Here is a 21,147-nt window from a genome sequence, read left to right as displayed (position 1 = left end):
CACATTGTTTTTTTAGAAATGAATAAAATGGATTTTAAAATTTTGTCCAGGTGCTGTTATTATAAAAAGTTGAATCTGTATTGGTTTCTCAACAGGACAAAATTTTAAAAGGTTAATGCATAAAAATACCTATATAAATATGAAAACAAAAGTAAAAGTTAACTTCCATCTTTCTATTTTTTCAAGAGTGTTAAAAACTACAAATATGCAGGTCCTACACTGTGAAAAAAACTTTTTACTCACTGAATACTTTTTCCTCACAAGGAACCCTCTCACAGCTGCCTGCACCAAGGTCAAGGCTTTTTGCTTCTTCCTCATCTCTTCCACTTCCTGTCTAGCCTTCTTCCCTCTGACTAAAGACTGAAGCAGGATCACAGAGTGACGGAATGCTAGGTAGCGCTTTCTGGCAGCATACATTCTATACACAGACTGAATAATGGCAGCGGACGAGGACAGCTTTTTCTGAACAAGGAGAGCGGCAAACTCTCTCTTCGCCTTTTGGTTTGCTACAAATTTCTGGAATGTTCTCTGGATGACTCTGGCTGCTGAAGCTTCCACCTGGTGTTGTTTATGTCTGTAGAGACGATAAGCTCTTTGGATGATTCTAGCTGCGGTGTGCTGAACTTTGTTCTCCATCTTCCGGTGTTTGGTGAACATAAAACTTGTCAGAGTTTGACTACAACACTGAGTGTTGGTCACTGTTTCTTGATAGACTGACCAGTGGGTGTAAACATAAACAGCTGATTTGTCTCTCGTCAACTCCCTGACCTTCCTCCAAGCACGCACAACTGTCTGAATTTTGACAACAGCCTGACGTACCTTCAAAAACCTGTCCCTGTCCCTTCTCATCAGCTGTTTCTGCCTGACCTGCCTCTGCACCCACACCACACAGCGTCTGGTTGAAGAAAATCTTTTCCTGGCAATAAACCTCCTCACACAGCTTTGTATCACAGTCACAGCAGTCAAAAGTCTCACAAATTTCTCTCTCTCCCGTTTCATTCTCACGAGGCTCTGAATTTTCAAAGCTGCAGCCTGATAGGTTAAAAATTCTCTCCTAAGTTTTCTCCCCTCTAAGATTTCTCTCCACCTCACCTGGATGATCCTGCTAGCCAGACGCATCCTCTCAAATCTCCTACGGTAAGCAAACCCTTTCACTAGGCGCTGCAGCAACAAAACTTGTTGCATGCTTCTCTTAAACTTCTGCTGGGCCAAGAAAGATCGTACAAATTTTTGTATGGTTGTAGCAGCTGCCTGCCTTTTTTTCTTCCTCTTCTTTTCTAAATAATTTCTCATATTCCTTTGTAAAACAAATGCACATTTCTCTCGCTTTATTCTTTCAGCTTCTCTCAATTCTTCAATTAAGCGCAGTTTATTTTTTCTTTCAATCTCCAACAACTCTGCTTCTCGTTGTCTGGCTATCTCTCTTTCAACTTCCTTTCTCCTGTCTGCTACAACTTTCTTGGCTTCACGGATCTGCTTTAAGCTGAGCCTGCTCCTCTCAATCAGGCAGACGGCGGCCTTCATTCTTTCCACATCTCTCCTGACACACCTGCCCTCTTGAAGGGCGCGGAAACGCCTTTGAATACAGACTGTTGCAGCACGTAATAACAAGAAATCTTGGCGCTGGCTCCACCCACGATAGATGGACTGGATTTTAGTAGCAGCCAAATTCTGGAGGTCAATGTCCTGCTGAGCCAGCCTGCGAGACCTGACAGATCTGTAGAATCTCTGGATGACAACACTAGACTTTCTGATGAGGACAAACGCCTCCCTGAAAACTTGGCCTAGAACAAAAGCTCTGTAATGTCTCTGAATGACAATGGCGGCAGATCTCATGGTCTTGTATTTTTTTACTGCTAGTCTACATCTCACCAGGGCTTGAATTTTGACAACCGCATGACAGACATGGAGGTATTCTTTTTTCAGCCTGTAGACCCTGTAAGCTGATTGGATAGTTTTTGCTGCCTGTTTCTGCTGTAGGAATCTCTGGCGTATTTGTTTTGCCAATCTGACCTCTCTCAGTCTGGTCTGAATGACTAAAGCAGCTTTCTTTTTTAACAGGAATTTTTTACGAGCTGTAACTCTTCTAAAAGCTGTCTGTAAAACTTTGGCAGCAGCAACTCTCTTCTCCAACCTCTGACCTAAAATTTCCCGCCACCTCCTCTGCACCAAGATGGTGGCTTGCTTGAGCTGTTTACCTGCCAAGTTCTCACACCGCTTCTGGAGGGTGAGGGCTTCCAGCTGCTGCGCCAGGTACTTCTGTCTGCAGGTGAACCGCCTGTAACCGGCCTGTAGAACCAGCACAGCCTGCCTTGTTTTAAAAAACTCTTGTCTCTGGTACCTGCTCCTCCACCAGCTTTGAATAGAAACAGCAGCTTTTCTCTGACCTATGAACTCTGACCTGCAATGTTTTGCCAACACATTGGCTCTGTGCCAGCTTTGTATGATCAGTGTGGCCTCTCTTACACGAGTGTAGCTCTGTCTCTGTGTGTACATTCTCCAACATGACTGCAGAGTAATGGCAGCATCTTTCATTTTGTTAAATCTCTTCAAACAAGTAAAACCTTTCCAAGTCTTCTGAATGAGAACTGCGCACTTGTTTTGTCTCTGTGATTGTAGAACCAGCATCAGCCTACGTGCTTGCACCATCTTCCAGTGTGACTGTAGGACAAGCGCTGATTTTTTCAGACAGCTAAACCTCTTCCTGCATCGCCAGCCTCTGGAGTATTTCTGCAAGGTAACCACGGCAGTCAACATTTTTTCTTGTCTGAGTTTTCTCTCTCTCTGTGCCTGTCTCCAGTACCTCTGTATCTGGACTGTAGAGGCTCTCACCTGCAAGTATTGCCTCCTTGCCTTCATACCTCTCACGTGCTTCTGAATTTTAACTGCAGCTCTTTCCATTTTCTCTAACTTAAGTGTCTTCAATTTTCTTTTTGATTGCTTTACGCGCCAGTAGTTTTGTAAGGTAATGACAGCAGATTTATATTTGTGATATTCCTTCTGACATTTGTATGCTCTAAAAGATTTTTGTATGAGTATTGCACATTGCTCCCTGCGAACCAATTTTAGTCTTTCCATTTCTGTTTTTGCTAGCAGCATTCTCCAAAAGCTTTGAATGACGACAGCAGCTTTCCTCAGTGAAATGAATCTCCTCTGCATCATTCGGCCTCTCCAAACCTTCTGAAGAACCAAGACGGCCTGTGTGTGTCTGCTGAGTTTCAGCCCAGCAAGTTCCCTCTCAGCCAGAACACTCCGCCAGTGTTTCTGTAAGACAACCACCGCTGATCTCTTCAACAAAAATTTCCTGCGCTGGATGCCAGCTTGAAGCACACTCTGAACAATCACGGCAGATTTAGCTCTTCTCTCAAGCTGAAGCTCTCTCAGCTGTCTCTGGGCCAAACATCTCCTCCAGTGTTTCTGCAATACAGTGGCAGCACTTTTCTTGCGCAGGTACATCTTGCGCCCTCTAACAGCCCTGACAACACTTTGGACAATGACAGCAGCCCTGTTGTCCCTGGCCTGCTGTAGCTGTGCAAACAGCTTCAGCGCCTGGTGCTTTCTCCAGTGTTTTTGGAGCACGACCACGGCATTCTTCTGTCTGATGAAGGCCTGGCGCTGGGCCACACACCTGACAACACTCTGCACCACAACAGCAGCGCGGACAGTTCTCTCACGCCTCAGCCTCACCAGCTCCCTCTCTGCTAGACACCTCCTCCAGGTTTTCTGTACAACCACGGCAGCTTTTTTCTTTTTCTCAAACAATCTAGCCAAGATCCAACTTTTTAAGATGCTCTGAATCAAGATGGCCGCTCTGTTCTCTCTCTCAGTTCTCAGTCTCTTCAGCTCAGCTCTGGCAAGTTTACGCCTCCAACAACACTGAACAGTGACGCAAGCTTTCTTCATTTCTTTATATTTTCTCTCACACAGTCGCCTGCGCACAAATTTCTGGATTGTTGTTGCAGCACAATGTAGACGAGCCTCTCTCAAAGCTCGCAGCTGCTGTTTGGCATGGAACATTCTCCAGTTTTTCTGTATAGCTACAGCGGCTACCCTCAACTTGTTGAACCTGTTCCTACAAATCTGGCGCCTCATGTATTTCTGTATGACAACAGCGGAGTTTTTCATCAGCTCAACTTTCAACATGGCCACCTTTCTCCTGGCTAGTTGCCTTCTCCATAAGGATTGTATTTTAACGGCCGCAGCACGCTGCCTCAGGAAGTCTTGACGACACTTGAGACCCCTCAAGTGTTTCTGTAACACAGTGGCCGCCAGCTCTTGTCTGTCCAGCAAGGTTTTTGTCTGCTGCTCCTCCCTCAGCTTAGCGGTCAGTCTGCGGGCAGCGTGTGCACGCCACAAGCTCTGTATGACCACAGCTGACCTGGTTTCCTTCTTCAACGTTTCAGCTGCCAGTCGCTCCTGTCTGAGGTTGTTGGCTGCTCTTCTTGCTAGCTGACTCCTCCACACAGCCTGTATACAGACGGCAGCTTTGGCTTGCTCGGTCAGAAGTTTTTTAGCAAGAAATGGTCGAATCCAGCGCTGGATTGTTACAGCAGCCTTTGTCCTTATCTGTTAATTGATAACAAAGGATAAAAAAAATAATTAATTTAACCTCCATATAAAGGACAATTTTGGCCACAGGTAAATTTAAAACCTCAAGGTACTATTTAAAATATAAAATAATTCAGAGCAAATTGACAGGTACCTGTCTCTTTTTGATGGCACGCCCCAACTGGCGCCTCCGCCAGACCATCTGAATAATTCTGGCAGCTCTCACTTCCTCTCTGATGTCTAGAAGCCTGGCACACAAGTAGGCCGTGTAGGTCGAAACGACCTTTTCATCAGGGATGGTGTTGGACATGTCAGCAGACTTGAGCATCAAAGGTACACCTCCAAGCTCTGACACCTGAGGCAACAAACACATTTTTTTTTTGGGTGTGGAATATTTAATTTAAGCTACATCTGCTACTTTATAAAAGTATCACATGCTTTTTTATATCAGAAAAATACTACATTTTGTAAAAGTAAAGTTCCCTTTTCAAACCTGACAGTCCATGGGGCAAGTGAAAGAGAGTTCACCTGTTTCTGTGACCTCGGCATATGAAGGGATAGTGTGGTCAGCACTATGCCCAGCTGCCTTTACTTTCCTTAACATGAGAAAGGTATCCATCAAAGTTGGGTGTATTCAATGAGGTTCTACTGAATCGAACTCTAGACTTTCGGGTTAGCAGTCTAGCGCTCTAGTGCTAGACCATAACTAATTTGTATAAAACTTAAAATTACCTTTTCATACAACGTTTTAAAGTTGGTTTTCTCATTGGTCAACAGTCTCTCAAACAATTCTGGATCATTTTCTGTGGGACAAACAAAAATTTACTCAAAATCAATAATAAAACATATTAAGATGTGCCTAAAACCAACTGAAACAAACTGTTAAATTACATTAATATATGGATTTATAAATGCAGACTGACCATTAGGGACCAGGCCACCCCCATGACCCCAGTCCATGCTGGCGTCAGGGTCCATCTCCACCTCACACTGTCTCTCAGCAGCCTCCTGGAAGCTGACCGAGGTCTGGAACCTGATGTCTGAGAGAGGCAGCAGGGCGGGGTGGTAGTGGTGGATCAGGCAACACAGGGCTCGGCCGTCAGAGAAGGAGACCGTGAAATTTTCAACCTGTTGATAAAAACAGAGGAGACGGTGACATTTTCAACCTGTTGATAAAAACAGAGGAGACGGTGAAATTTTCAACCTGTTGATAAAAACAGAGAAGGAGACGGTGAAATTTTCAACCTGTTGATAAAAACAGAGGAGACGGTGAAATTTTCAACCTGTTGATAAAAACAGAGGAGACAGTGAAATTTTCAACCTGTTGATAAAAACAGAGAAGGAGACGGTGAAATTTTCAACCTGTTGATAAAAACAGAGGAGACGGTGAAATTTTCAACCTGTTGATAAAAACAGAGGAGACGGTGAAATTTTCAACCTGTTGATAAAAACAGAGGAGACGGTGAAATTTTCAACCTGTTGATAAAAACAGAGAAGGAGACGGTGAAATTTTCAACCTGTTGATAAAAACAGAGGAGACGGTGAAATTTTCAACCTGTTGATAAAAACAGAGGAGACAGTGAAATTTTCAACCTGTTGATAAAAACAGAGACAGTGAAATTTTCAACCTGTTGATAAAAACAGAGACAGTGAAATTTTCAACCTGTTGATAAAAACAGAGACAGTGAAATTTTCAACCTGTTGATAAAAACAGAGACAGTGAAATTTTCAACCTGTTGATAAAAACAGAGACAGTGAAATTTTCAACCTGTTGATAAAAACAGAGACGGTGAAATTTTCAACCTGTTGATAAAAACAGTGGAGACGGTGAAATTTTCAACCTGTTGATAAAAACAGAGAAGGAGACTGAAATTTTCAACCTGTTGATAAAAACAGAGACAGTGAAATTTTCAACCTGTTGATAAAAACAGAGGAGAAGGTGAAATTTTCAACCTGTTGATAAAAACAGAGGAGACGGTGAAATAGGGGTCGGCGTGGTCAAGTCGGTAAAGCTCATGGTTGCTAAACCGAAAAGTCTCGAGTTCGAACCCTCAGGCAGATGAGGCTCATTAGCTGGGGACAGCCACTCTTCTAGAAGAGATAACTCCAAAATTAAACAACTGCTGCCTTGTAGTTTGTTCTTGGTTGGACAAAGGCTATGGAAGCAAATCCAAAAAGAAAAGCAGGCTGAAATCGGAGTCAATGGCCTCAATGGCGCAAAACCAGTTGACACGTAACGCTTAATTGTGTTGGAGGCGTGGTCGAGTCGGCAAAAAGTTCATGGTTGATACATTTGAACAGTCTCGAGTTCAAACCCACTGGCAGATAAATCTCGATCCCCTTCAACACTAATAATTAAGAACGAAGAAGAAGAAGGTGAAATTTTCAACCCGTTGATAAATCCAACTATTAATTTAATCAACTACTTGCAACTTATTAAAACAGAAATGTGCCTAGCTGAAGTTTTTGAGAACTTAAAAAACAAAAAAGTTTTTACCTTGACCCCATAATGTAGACAAACAAGTCGACACCACTGAAAAATGAGCTGCAATCTTTCATTGTCCATCAGGAACTTTGTATCTCCGGAGTCTCGTCTTGCTGTAAGCAGAAGGTTTTTTAAAAGTTATAATTGGTTTAAGATTAATGAAACAAGAATGACACTATTTGGACTAGAATAAAAAACAAGGGACGTTTTAATGAAACAAAACAATGTGAAATGTTTGACCTTGACATTCTTCTGAAGATAAAACTCCAACTTTTTGCATTGCCAGCTTTAGCTGCAGAGACTTGAGGAGCAGGTCAATCTCTTCCTTCAGCTGCTCCAAGTTTACCTGGATGGAGCTCTGGAATACATACAAACATTAGGACTCAATGACAGAAGAGTGGTTCAAGTATATCTAGCAGCAATGTTGTTCAAATATTCAATGATAAAATATTAAAAAAAAAAAACCCCAGCTGTGTGAAAACTGAGTGTTACCTGGAAGTGGATAATGAGGTGCCACAACAACATGAGCGTTTTCTCTCGGTGTCCATCCACCACGTCCCTAGGGGTGATTGGGTTACCTGGGATAGCAAGAGGTGACCAATATAGGAGCTAAAGACAGGTTACTGACCAGAGTGGACATGGTCACACAGTGGCTACAAGTTCACTTAGAGGCAGAAATTATAGGAAGTATTAGTGACACCTTCTGACTTATATAAAAAAAATTTATCTTCTGACCAAGCAGGCTGTTGTTGCTAAGATACCACACCTATAAAAGTTTTATCAAACATGGCAAAAGTAAACTATGCTCATACTAGCTAAAATGTATCAGTTAAAAAAAAGTACAACGCCTATCTTCCCTACGGCCACATACAATATAAATAATTATCTATTGACAAACTAAAAATCTGACGAGGTGAATGTCCAGCACATACTTTGAATGGTGGAAAAGTCCAAACTCCTCTCACACATGGCCTTAAAGAAAGCCTCCATGTTGTGAATCTTCTGCAAGCGACTGATAGCTGGGGCTCGCAGCTTTCCCATAATGCTCTGATTGCCAGCCAAAAGCTCCAAGACACGACTACAGATGGAAGGAAAACAAAAAACTCATCAGGTTGATAAACTGTCACTGGATTTAAGGCAAGCTTTAAAAAATTAGACCAACACTGAGTAAGATATTAGGTCAAGATTGAGTTAGCAACCAAAGAAGGTACCTGAGTCGCAGACCATCCCTAAGATCAGCACTCAATGTCTTCACAGCAAAATCAAACTCATCGATTGGCTTCTGGGTCTGGTTGACCATGTAGCCAAGATAGGCCAGATGGCGAGTCAAGTCTCCCTCACCACTCAACACCTCGCGGGAAAACTGGATCAAAATTTCTTTGCTCGACTGAAAAATTTATTTTTTATAAAAAAATTTTGGTTAAATTCTTGTTTATTTTACAGCAAAGGGACAAATACAATCTCAACTTGACTAGGTAATTTCATTATGTTCAAGTTAAAATGATTGGTAGCCTAATGAATGGAAAAGATGAATGTTTTCTTTACCTTAATTTCTGCATCTTTGCAGAAAAGGCAAGGGTCATGGTCAATCAGACGAGAAGATTTGGCCTGGTCAAGGAAGTAGACCAGCAGTAGGAACTTCTTGATGGTGTGTCTGGACACAGCTGCAGCATAGCCTGGGGGTCAATACAGGGGGTCAATACAGGGGTCAAAACTGGGGGTCAATACAGGGGTCAAAACTGGGGGTCAATACAGGGGTCAAAACTGGGGGTCAATACAGGGGTCAAAACTGGGTGTCAATACAGGGGTCAAAACTGGGGGTCAATACAGGGGTCAAAACTGGGTGTCAATACAGGGGTCAAAACTGGGGGTCAATACAGGGGTCAAAACTGGGTGTCAATACAGGGGTCAAAACTGGGGGTCAATACAGTGGTCAAAACTGGGGGTCAAGAATACAGTGGTCAAAACTGGTTGTCAAGAATACAGTGGTCAAAACTGGGTGTCAAGAATACAGTGCTCAAAACTAGATTCAAAACTTTTTCAACAATATTTTTGTTACTGTCTTTAATTATATTAAATGCATGCACTTGAAGAGTAAGAAAGAACAAAAATGGTGTGATAAAGTATTCAACTATACCCATATAATCTTATTTTATTACAGAATTCTGTTACAATTATCAACTGCAGACAAAATGTGTGTTTATTTAATTATATTTTTTACCTTCCTTGTACAAATGGGGAACAGTTGGGTGTGCAAACTCTGCTGCTATATCTGGTGATGCTAAAAGTCTGGTGACAATAAATCTGGACAGACCTACAATATCTGTGTTAGACTGTAGCATTACCACCTCACCAAAGACTGTCTAAGAAAATAGGAAAATTCTTTTTAAACAAATGTAGGTGAAACATTTAATAAGATAAAATCTTTGAAAAAGCTGTTAAAGCATATAATTAAATACTTTTCATATACTGATAAAAAAAAAAGAGTATCATTACCTCTAATCCAATCCTCAGCCACAAAGAGCTATAATGTAGCAGCAAATCTAGAAGCCGTTGTTTTATACCTACAAAATAATATATAGATCACTACATTAATTTTACTAATTTTTCAATAGAAAAATTAATTACTTCATTATTCTTTTATAAAAAAATTGTATAGCCCAGTATCGTCAAAATGAGTTTACCAAGGTCAGCATGGATCATCTTGTCCTTGCGAGCAGCCAGCCTTCTGCTTTCCACCTCCACCTCAATCTTACAGATAATGTTCACCATGGCGTCTGACTGGTAGAGCTCACAAGCTGAGCGGCGCAGACGGTTGAGCCTTCTGCGAGCAGCGTACGACCTAAATGACAATATTTCTTTAGTGGGAGCCAGTCTTGCAGCTACTTGCCGATTCTCCAGAGATAACGAGCCAGCATCCACTGAAATAAAAAGATTACTAGAAAGTTTAGGCTAAATGACCAGGTAATGATTTGGCTTAACCTTAATTTTTGTTTAGTTTTTAGTTGATGAATTCACAAGAAATAAATTAAAAAATTATTGTTTAACTCTATATACTGGGTATTTCTACATCATTCCCTTCAGGTAAACCGACAGCAGTTTATGCTTAAGATTACGCCGCATACATTGGTACAACTTGACTCACCTTTTTGCTTACATGTAACAGCCACATACTCATCCGGAGGAGTCAAGACAAAGTTGAGCCACTGGATGAAGCCCCTCTCCTGTTTCTCTATCCACCTCTCATCATAATACATGTTGCGTGCAGCAAAAGGCATCGGATGGCGTGGAGCTCCTGCAGGACAAAATTTACAATCTGATAACTTGTTTATTTACAATCTGATAACTTGTTTATTTACAATCTGATAACTTGTTTATTTACAATCTGATAACTTGTTTATTTACAATCTGATAACTTGTTTATTTACAATCTGATAACTTGTTTATTTACAATCTGATAACTTGTTTATTTACAATCTGATAACTTGTTTATTTACAATCTGATAACTTGTTTATTTACAATCTGATAACTTGTTTATTTACAATCTGATAACTTGTTTATTTACAATCTGATAACTTGTTTATTTACAATCTGATAACTTTCTTGTTTAAGGAAGCCATGCTCAGTCAGTTTATACAACTGCTCCTTTATGCTCAAGTAACTAATATGTAAGCACAGAAAGGAATGTCTATTGAAGCCAGTTTTTTTAAATTAAAGGGTTTTTTTTAAAGTAGAATATTATTGTCTAAGATGTTATAGTATGCTAACAATGGTAAAAAAAAACATGATCAACAATTCCATGTAATCAACAAACCTGTTTTAGGTTTTTTAACCAGTATAAGTCTGCTTTGTGCCACCCCTTTGGCTGGGGCCTTTGTTTTCATCAGGTTTTTGTTGACAATGGAGGCTGCAAAAAGAGAAATTTTTTCATAATGGAGGAAATTATTTTACCCAATTCTAAACTGATTCTTAAAAAAAAATTTCAATCAATTCTAACCTGGTTTTAAAAAAAAATATTTCAGTCAATTCTAACCTGGTTTTAAAAACAAAAATATTTCAGTCAATTCTAACCTGGTTTTTAAAAAAAATATTTCAATCAATTCTAACCTGGTTTTACTGGTTCTTTCTTCACCAAGGATTCTGTGACTGTCTTTTTAGGGGACTTTTTCTTCTCAGTCTGTGACAACAAGTTTGTCATACTTTGGCTTCTCATTTTTAAATTTGGGCCAGGGCGCTCTAAAGATTTTTGACGGCCCACTGCAGCAGTTCTAGAATCTATCTTGTTAGCACCCACAGTTGGCTTTTTAAATTTAGAAGGGCTGAATGGCTGTCTGGCGCTAATTTTATCACCTGCCATGTTTTCTCCAAACTTGACCCTTGAGCTTTTTTGTAAATCAGAGACTTGGGCAGCAGCAGGCAAGATGGTGTCTGCTGAAACAGATCTGCGCAGTTTTTTCCTGTCTGTCAAGTTAACCAGCTCCTGTGTGCTTCTGTCTGTCAAGTTAACCAAATCTACCGTGGTTCTGTCTGACAAGTTAACCAAATCTCCCATGGTTCTGCCTGTCAAGTTAACCAAATCTCCCGTGGTTCTGTCTGACAAGTTAACCAAATCTCCTGTGGTAATCAGCTCCTGTTTGGTTCTGTTAGTAACAAAATCTCCTGTGGTTATTTCTTCTGGTTGAGGTTTTTGGAATTCAAGCATTTCTGTTTCCATGACAACAAAGCATTCCAAGCGGTCAATGCAGTTTTCAGCTTTAATATTATCTTCATTGTGTGAACATTGTTCATCATTTTGGCATCGGACAGGACTCAAGTTTGTTGAAGAGATCTCATTCAAACTATGGGGAGATACCTCACAGTGAACAGACATAGTTTTATCTTCACCAGTAGCACTTCCTGTTGCAGATTGTAATTTCAATTCACTAGTACAAGAAGTTATTTCTGATGTGGATTTTAAATTTGCTTCATTTATGATTTCAGCCTCATCACTGATGAGTTTGGCATCTTTTCTGTCATTTAAATTTTCAAAGTAAGTCTCACTGAGTGTGTCATAATAGACGTCATCTCCACTGTCAGCGTCTGACCTGTGGTCATCTCCAGCCTCAGACCTGTGGTCATCTCCAGTCTTAGACCGCTGGTCAGCTGGCCACACTAGCTGTTGGGAGACGTTGCAGTGGTCAAGCACAGAGTTTTCATCATGACTGCACTCTGGGGAATTAGCTGTTGAGTAATACTCAGACACTGTCATAACAGAGGACTGGCTCATGCTATTTTTTAGTTCAGCGTTTTTACTGTCACTGACAATTCTGCTTTCTACTTTGTCTGTCACAGCGTCACACGTGGTGCTCTTGTTCAGGGAGTCGGAGGACTGAGTTGTTTCTAAAGAGTCTCTGGTGACATCAGCACTGCCTTCCTCTGATGCTACATCATATTCCACAAGCCTAGGGGACATAACACAGACAGATGTGATTGGAGCCTGATCTCCCTTGAAACTTACAAATTTTACCTCTGCTGGTGAAAGTAAGATGGTTGGTTCCTTGTCAAAAGTGTCAGACTTGATGGATGAACTATCAGCTGGTTTGGATTCTTCTGTCAGCGAGGGATCTTTTTCCTCAGGAATCTCATTGTTGGATTGACTTTCTTCACTAACAAACAAGCGTCTTTTGTCAACCTCGTTTTTATTTAAAACTTTTGGACTGCGAACGACGTGTGTAGATCTTCTGGACTGGTAGGGGTCAGGGCTGCTGGGAAGTCTGCCTGGAGTCTGGAAATGTTTGGGGCTGACACCCAGCTGTTCCATGTAGGTTTCTGTGGTGGACTTGACCACGTCTGTGATCTCCTTGACCACCACGTACATCTTCCCATCCACCTCCTCGTAGTGCTCCTCAACACGGACCCTGATGTCCTCCTTGGTAACTGTGCCATCCTCGTCCATGCTGTAGCCAGCTGCTTTCAGTGGTGACGCTGAGAACAGCTTTTTCCTGTTGCTCATGGCAGTGAGGAGAGCGTCTGACGGCCTTGATTTGGTCACCGTCAGAGTTCCCCGTCTGGACAGCTCAAACCCCTGGCCAGGGCTGGTGGGCAGGGTGCTGGGAGACACCGGCAGAAATTTCTGTGGGGACATGGATTTCTCTGCCGCCATCACAACCCTCTGCAGACAAGTGGATCTAGGGGGATGAGCTGTCAGGAGGTTCTCAGGATCAACCTGTGGCTTGACATCAGCTTGGGCCACACAATCCACATCCACCTCTGTATCCACAGTCTGACCATCACATAGATCTGGAACCTGGATGTCTGGGAATAGCTTCCCTTGTCTTGTCACAGACACATTTCTCAGGGAACTGTTCCCCTCACCTGCCAGCAAGTCATCAAAGTATCTCAAGCTTTCATTGTCTTTCACTGGTGTGCTTAGACCAAGAGTTTCAACACCGGTGTCTTCCCCTTCAGTTGTGTTGTCTCCCTTATAGACCTCCACGCCATCGGTTCCCTGCACATTCACCCCAGTAGGAACATCATCACTTCTAGGGTCAACAATGGGAAACGGGCAACTTTCTAGGGAGAAGATGTTTTCTTTCCCAACTTTACTTTTGACTCGCTTCATGGCCAATTCTTGAGTAGATCTTTTAGGAGATTTTTTGAATGGTGAACATCTTTTTGGCGACTTCTTTTGTAATCTCTTGGACAAGCTTCTTTTCAGAGATGGAGATTTTCTGGGGGATTTTTTAGCCAGTGCCAACTTCCTAGCCTCCATCTCAGCTTTCTTCAGTATGAAAGTGCCTCTTCTTGGACTTGGCATTTCTGTGGAAAGTGGCCTGGAACCTGCGGAACTTTTTTTGTGAATCTCTTTCATGGTGGTAGTCCTGGTTAAAACCTGCGCATCCTTGGTGACAGCAGAAGCTGCGATGGCGATTTTCTTTAATTGTTGTTTGTTAAATTGTGAGGTGATTGACCTGCGCATGGGAGCCGCCTTCATGGCAGGTTTAGAGATGTCCTTGACACACCTGGTTGACTCGGACTGGTGCAGCGCCATCACTGGCGAGTTGAGTGAGGATTTGATATTTTTTAGATGGTTGACCATCACACTGTGGGGGATGGAGTTGTTTAAAACAGACAGGGGGCTGGGGATCAGCGGGGTGCTGGTGTTCCTGGAACTCTCACAGCGCATGCTCTTCATGTCTTCCATAAAAGAGTTAGGGCTGACGGCGCCCTGGCCTAGAGATATCAAGCTACAGTTCATACTCTGGTTGGCGTCCTGAGGAGAGCCTAGAGAGGACCTTGGGAACTTCATCTGTGATATCATGGACAAGGACTGGTTCAGCATGGTTCTGGGCGAGGCCGGACTGGAGTTACCGACCCCTAAACTATTGCCAGGTGACATCTTCACACCAGTGTGTCTATTTTTCTGCTCATCGCAAGAAATTTTTGCTTGCACACACTGAGTCTCGTCAGTTCTACAGACCTGGGGAGGGATGGGCACATCTCTGGTGATAAACAGGTTAGATCCTGTCATGTGACTAGTTCTATCCTCAGCGCAGTCCAGTTTCTTCCTCTTGATCTGGGTGAAACTTTCAGGCTCAGATGGCAACATGGGTACGACAAATGTCTTTTTAAGATCCCCTGACAGTTTTTTTGTTTGACGGGGCATGTCCGTCTCCTCATTTGGCCGGGCCTTGATTGACACATCCACGCCAGTCTCGTTGGGTTGATAATAAGAATCAACAATAATTCCATTGTCGTTGCCCTCAGTCCGAGGTATGGGGCTCATAGTGTTGAGTGTAGGGGAGGTAATACCTGTGATGTTCCTCCACTGCCTTCTATTCTTCTGATTTGCTTGCCCTTTATCCTGTAAGCTTGTGATTGTGGTTGACTCAAGAGGTGTGGGTGACTTCAAAATTTCCTCCTCAGCGCTAACCTTATTTTTGGCAACAAATTCTTCAAGACATTTGCCCTCAATGCAGGACTGTGTTGACAGCGTGATCACAGATCCCTGCTCTAAAAATTTGTTCTCAGATTCAATGGTTAACACACCACGACTATTCTTTTTCTTCATAGATTCACTGGCTAACACGCCAAGACTATTCTCCTTCTTCATAGATTCACTGACTAACACACCACGACTATTCTCCCTCTTCATAGATTCACTTGTTAACACACCTTGACTATTCTCCTTGTTCATAGATTCACTTGTTAACACACCACGACTATTCTCCTTGTTCATAGATTCACTGGCTAACACACCATGGCTATTCTCCCTCTTCATAGATTCACTGGCTAACACACCACGACTATTCTCCTTCTTCATTGATTCACTTGTTAACACACCTTGGCTATTCTCCTTGTTCTCAGATTTAGAAATCCGTGACAGGTCTTCCAACATATCCAACACCTCCTGACTGCGCCTGGGACTGTAACTTGATTGAATGCTAGTGAGTGCAGACGTCTGAACAACTGTTGGTGGTTCCTTGATACGAGGAGCCAACTGGTGTCTTCTCTACAATTGATTTAAAAGGTCATTATTACAGCAATAAAAAATACTAACAAACAGAAGAGTTAAAAGACAATAGCTTTAAAGTAATCAGAATGAAATAGAAGAACAGCTGTAATAAATTAAATCGATAATTCCTTTATAAACATCCACACAAAAATTTAGTAATAAATTCTGCTACTGAAAACTAAATTCTGTTAAAAAAACTTAAGAGGAAGTGGAGCATTCTTTCATCAGGGGTGACAGGTTATGTTCTGAACCAGAGTATTCAGGAAACAGTAACAATGTTAGAAATGTATGTTAGAAACTTATGTTAGAAACTCACCATCTTTCTTTGAGGCTTGGGTTTCTCTGCAGTACCAAACATGAAAGCCTGGAGCCTGTAGCACTCATTGATGTGAAATTGAATCATCTCTCTGAAGCCTCCATCTTCATCAGGAGTCCATGTAATTTCAAGGCTAAATATTTCCTCTGGTGCCACAGTAAATCTTTAAAATACAAAATACTAGTTGTTTGAAATAGTCAACATTATTAAGTAACTTAAACTACACAACTAAGATCTAAGTATTCAGCTACTTGAGTTATTTACATTAATTTGTTTATTTATTACAATAGAGATTAACTTTTTAAGACCAATATTGATTTGTTTACACTTGCCTAGTCTGATTAACCATGAACTTCTTTTTGAAAGGAAATCTTTCCACAATGACTTCTTGTTCATAGTCATGAGGGTTCCTGAGAAGTAGGGTTCTCAGCTTAGTCTTCCCCACTAAAATCTTTCCAAAGCTGATCCTTGGAGGGTTGGTGAAATGGGTCAAAATAAGAGTTTCAATGGAATCATTACTCCGTCTTTTAGCTTTTAAATCTGTCCTTTCTAAAGTGGGTGGATCTAAAGTTGTGAGAGGAGGAGCATCAAACCATGACCTTCTTGAGCGGCGAGATGGTGTGCCTGGAGGTTCTGCTGCTTGGTAAGCCATTACTTATTTATTACTTACAGCATGCCACCTTTTAAAATTCAGAACTTTTAACACAGAATCTGTAATTACCTGAAAAATATATTATGGGCCAATATTAATTTATTTAGATCTAGCTAGATCTAGCTTAATGTTAACTTTAAAATAATTTGATATCCAAGTCTAAGAATCTATTATAGTCTATCTAGATCATAGGTAATCTATCGTTTTAGCGTAATCAATTCGGCTGCAGTAGTAATGTGCGGGAGAGGTAACTGATGAATATATTTGTTTAAATAAGTATATTTAAGTCAAATTTTACAAAATATAACAGATAATTGATTAAAAATAACAATCAGTGACCAAAACAATTTAAAATATCATGAAACTAACTTTAAACTAGGTCTTTGAGATAAATATTAGTAGATAAAAACAGCGGCCATCTTTCCAAATAAAATTTAGAGTAGTTTCCCTTGATACAAATGTCTATTCGTATGTGTATTGTGTTGACTTTGTTGTTGAATATACATAGTTGTCTTGTTTAATATAAGTAGGGCAGAGGGCCATATTCTTATCTTTAATTTCAATTGAAATGAAGGCTATGTATGTATGTACATCCAAGATCTCAAAACCTTTTGGGAGGTCCATCATTTATTAAACCCTTTTGTACTGATGAACTTGTCAATTATTAGGTCGTCCATATTCTTCATAAATGACGTTGGACTCAAAATATGGGACGGGGTAAAATATTTTTTTTTTTAAAAATGATGAAGAATATATTCGTTTTCGTTAGAAATTGTGATTACGCGTTCGGGTATAGTAGAACTGCGATATGATATTAAATCATCATTTTGCTTTTAGTGACGATTGGGGGAAAGGGAATTCATCGGGAAAAGTATGACGTCATTTATGGACAGGACCGGCGCTACCTATAATGCGAACTAGGCTGTCGCCTAGGGTGCTGTCCGTAGGCGGGGACGGGGGGGGGGGGGGGGGGGGGGGGCGCCAAAATGGGTTGGAAAAACAAATTGAAAGTTTGAGGGGGGGTACAAATCGTAAGCTTGTCCCCGGGAGCCGGGAAGGGTCGCTACGCCTCTGATAATACGGGGGCATGAAAAAAATTGCAGAGGGGGGGGGGGGGGGCGCTTTTATTAACTAAATAACCTGGCGCCGGCACTGTTTATGGGTGATCCATTTAAGCCTAGTTGTTTATTTTGTCTGTGGACATTAGTCTTTGGCCTACACTTTTTCTGAATTAAGATTATTGTGTTTATAAAAATAGTTTTAAATTTTAATTAGTTACATCTGAATACCACATGGGTTTTTTTCTTTGCCTTCTGCTTTCATCAGTTTTTTTATTTGTTCAATAGTCGATGTTTACCCATCCCCACCATCCTTTATTACAAAAACAAAAAACACCCACTATGTAGTGATATCTCCCCCTAGAAAAAAAAACTAGATCAACCTATAGTTCGTAGGAAAATTAGAATCTATCACTTATTCGTCTGTTTAAAAAAAGAAATTCGTCATTTTTCTCGACCCCGCCGTTTCATCCCCCACTAAGCACAACGTCACCAAGTTCTCGGCGCGCGTGACGTCATTTGTCATTAGGCTAATGTTAAAGAAAGAGATACCGCGTAATTAAAAAAGTCAAAACAGGCAGTATTGCGTTGAGACTTTAGCGACGTTTAGTCTGACGAATAGATCTAAATGACTTTAGTACGGTAAATTATATTGGTGTTTAATTTATTACAGAGGCACGATGTTCTCCCTCTACTATACGAATTCACGTGCTTTTAATTTCTGCAACCTGCTGCCCTGAGACGATCGGCTGTAAAATGCCTGTGACACAGCGGCTTCCGTAAATACATTTAGACTCCCGGTCCCACATATAAACTTCGTCTGTCCATTAAGCTCCACGCAAAACTTGTGATTGATATGTGGACATAAGCAGCGCTAGTGGTGGTGTCAACAGGGACCCCCTCCCCCTCCCCAAGCTCAGCTCTTAAAGGTGCTCCGCACTTCATAAAAGACAAACTTGATGTTCAGACATCGTCGGACTCGGGCGTTTAGCCGACTGCCGTATTCCTAATGCACCATCCACTGCTAACACTATTTCTATATTAAACTCAAGCCTATACTGAGCTCTGGCTTTTTACATTAGCTGTTGTCGTATTAAGGGTTGATCTTTTGTTATGCCCCATGTCGCGAAACTTCTGTTTTGTCCAATTTTACCTGCAAGCCAATAATTGACTTGGATTCTTGTCGAATATCGTTGCCAGGAGCTAGTTGGTTTGAGTCTTATTGTCAGAAGTTATTTCATTTGGAGTCAATGTAGTGCGGCCTATTTTCGCCGGTAGGCATTTAGTGGCAGGCCCTTTTTGGCGGGGATGATGTGCTGAGGTTGTTTACACCTCTAAAGACAACAGGCTTGCAATAGTTATGATCATTCGTTATGAGCAAAGGTATGCATGAAAACGAACGCTTTATGTTCCTCATTTTCATTGAGCACAGCTTTATAGAAGTCTTCTGTAATTGACGTCACTCATCCCCCCCCCCCCCCGATCACCCCTTCATTATAGGTCATAAATTGCAGTCCTGCGTAAATTGACGTCACATTAGAATAGCATATGTGACATCGTTTATGGACAACCCCATATAACTCATTTTGGGTATTTGGTATCAACATTTTGACAACAAAGGTTGTTCAAAATGTGTATTGGAGGTTAGGACGACTTCTACCATAAATGACATCACGCACTTAAGGGGTGGAGTAACTGATTTTGAGACGACGTTTTACGCGGGAAAGGGGAGGGGTAAGAAACGTGAAACATTATGTATTTCGCCTAATACAAAAAGGCCGAAAAAATTCTTTTTCGTTTGAATTATGGCTTAACTTAACAGGCAGGGCAAAAAGGTAATGTTCGACATTATGACTATTTCGTGACGGCGAAAATGGGGGGAGGGGTGGGGGGTTTAAGGTGAAGAGAGGTAAAAAAAACGTGAAGTCATTTATGATTAAATCACTAATTAAAGGAAAAAAGCATGAAAATAGCAAACAAACAATAACACAAGCAATAACAATTAACTCAAACTAATATTTAAATAAACATTAGATATGTAGTGGTAGCTCTATAAAAATAGGGAGTTTTTTAATGTATAAAATTGCATCTCATAATAATAATTCTAGAACTGATGTTTATTGTCAGTCAATTAAATTGTTTAAAGGTCAGAAAAAAAAACAACGCATGCTTTGTATTTAAACACAAGACAAACGTATTTAATAGCAAACATCAATACATTTCTATACAAATAGAAATGAAAGGGAAATGACTCAAAATAATATTTTCTTAAGATGGCCGCTGTTTTTAATAGCAATTTTAGTATCTGGAACATCGTTGTTAAACCTTAATTTCAAGACATTTTTATTGATTTAACCTTTAAATGTGGTTTAATATTCAATTATCTTTAGTATTTTAGTAGAATATACTAAAATATATTCATATTTAAGCCATATATTTATTAGTTACCTTATCCCTACATTACTAGTGGCGACCGAATTGATTACGCTAAAACGATAGATTACCGATCAGGTAAAACTCCATTTTAGCGTATTTTATTCTCCGCTGTTTGTTTACCTCCATTTGAGCGTATTTTATAATAATTATAATAACCGAAACACACCAAAACATTAGGAAAACACGATTTATTTATTTGTATTGTATTTTTGTTTTAACAAATGAATAAAAAAACAAAGAGAATGACTTTGTTTTAGATTTTGATAATTTACAAAATTTGAGAAAAATCCAAATTTAGAATATTGAATGTGCTATGTTTGTCAGTTAGAATTTTCATGGCAATGGGTGAAGTACGTAAACGAAACGTAACTCACGTCAATTGCAAGACGGTTTAAGTTTGTATTGTTACAAGTATCTCCCAGGCATGATACTATAAATAAACATTTACGAACTTACAATGACCCCAAAACTGAGGCCAACATAATTTCAAACAGCTATTGTCCGAGCTATGACGTATGCTGATAATTATTAATAATTAAAGTCAATGTGAACTCACGGTGAACCCGCGATCGTGTAAGGATTTTTCTCCCGCTGACAGTCACACGATATTTAATTGGAACAGTTCTAATGCTTTTTTATGTTGTTTTTTTTTTACCTTTTCTAATTAAAAATAACATTCATAAAAAAATAAGTAGATATACTCTAGTGTTTCCCTAACGTTTTAGTGTGTTACGGTTGTGTTTATAATAAAATACGCTCAACTGGAGGTGAACGTGAAGCGGGGGAATAAAATACGTTAAAATGGAGTTTTACCTACCGATCATATATAGATCTATGATATAGATCTAGATCTAGACCTACAAATATTATTAGTGTTGTGCCGATACCGATTGGATAGATCTAGCTAGATCTATCTAGAATCTAGATCTAGAATTCTAGGCGTCGGCGTGACGGTGTGTTTAGGAGTTTAGATTTTTATATCTGATCTAGATTCTAGTCTAAATCGATACCTTAAACATTCACACAAACAGTTTATATTTAGATAATTAGACTTCACAACTAGATCTAGAATCTAAATATTATCCTAAAACTTACATATTTGATTATTTGAATTAATAAATGTCGGCAAGGTTTGTAAACTTTCAACTTTGTTTATG

General features: G+C 40.4%; 1 protein-coding gene across 2 annotated transcripts in view; it reads right to left on the bottom strand.

The window, feature by feature from the left end:
• The window catches only part of LOC131957206 (abnormal spindle-like microcephaly-associated protein homolog), a 25,351-nt gene extending 4,204 nt beyond the window's left edge, over positions 1–21,147 (bottom strand). For both annotated transcript variants that reach the window (XM_059321945.1, XM_059321946.1), the window contains exons 1-19: positions 21,086–21,147; positions 16,177–16,565; positions 15,845–16,007; positions 11,142–15,525; positions 10,849–10,941; positions 10,179–10,328; positions 9,718–9,954; positions 9,530–9,597; positions 9,255–9,396; positions 8,579–8,709; positions 8,245–8,420; positions 7,966–8,111; positions 7,526–7,611; positions 7,274–7,391; positions 7,046–7,146; positions 5,472–5,676; positions 5,281–5,351; positions 4,703–4,903; positions 244–4,566 (exon numbers count right to left, since the gene is read on the bottom strand). In XM_059321945.1, the coding sequence (XP_059177928.1) occupies positions 244–4,566; positions 4,703–4,903; positions 5,281–5,351; positions 5,472–5,676; positions 7,046–7,146; positions 7,274–7,391; positions 7,526–7,611; positions 7,966–8,111; positions 8,245–8,420; positions 8,579–8,709; positions 9,255–9,396; positions 9,530–9,597; positions 9,718–9,954; positions 10,179–10,328; positions 10,849–10,941; positions 11,142–15,525; positions 15,845–16,007; positions 16,177–16,496 (11,115 nt within the window). In that variant the 5' untranslated portion in view covers positions 16,497–16,565; positions 21,086–21,147. The remainder of the gene's footprint in view (positions 1–243; positions 4,567–4,702; positions 4,904–5,280; positions 5,352–5,471; positions 5,677–7,045; positions 7,147–7,273; positions 7,392–7,525; positions 7,612–7,965; positions 8,112–8,244; positions 8,421–8,578; positions 8,710–9,254; positions 9,397–9,529; positions 9,598–9,717; positions 9,955–10,178; positions 10,329–10,848; positions 10,942–11,141; positions 15,526–15,844; positions 16,008–16,176; positions 16,566–21,085) is intronic.

This window comes from Physella acuta, unplaced genomic scaffold (genome assembly GCF_028476545.2).
Source record: "Physella acuta isolate Inbredline_101_S28 unplaced genomic scaffold, ASM2847654v3 ptg001221l, whole genome shotgun sequence".
NCBI lineage: Eukaryota > Metazoa > Mollusca > Gastropoda > Physidae > Physella > Physella acuta.
The sequence above is the reverse complement of the archived record's forward strand: the minus strand, read 5'-3'. Positions and strand labels throughout refer to the sequence as shown.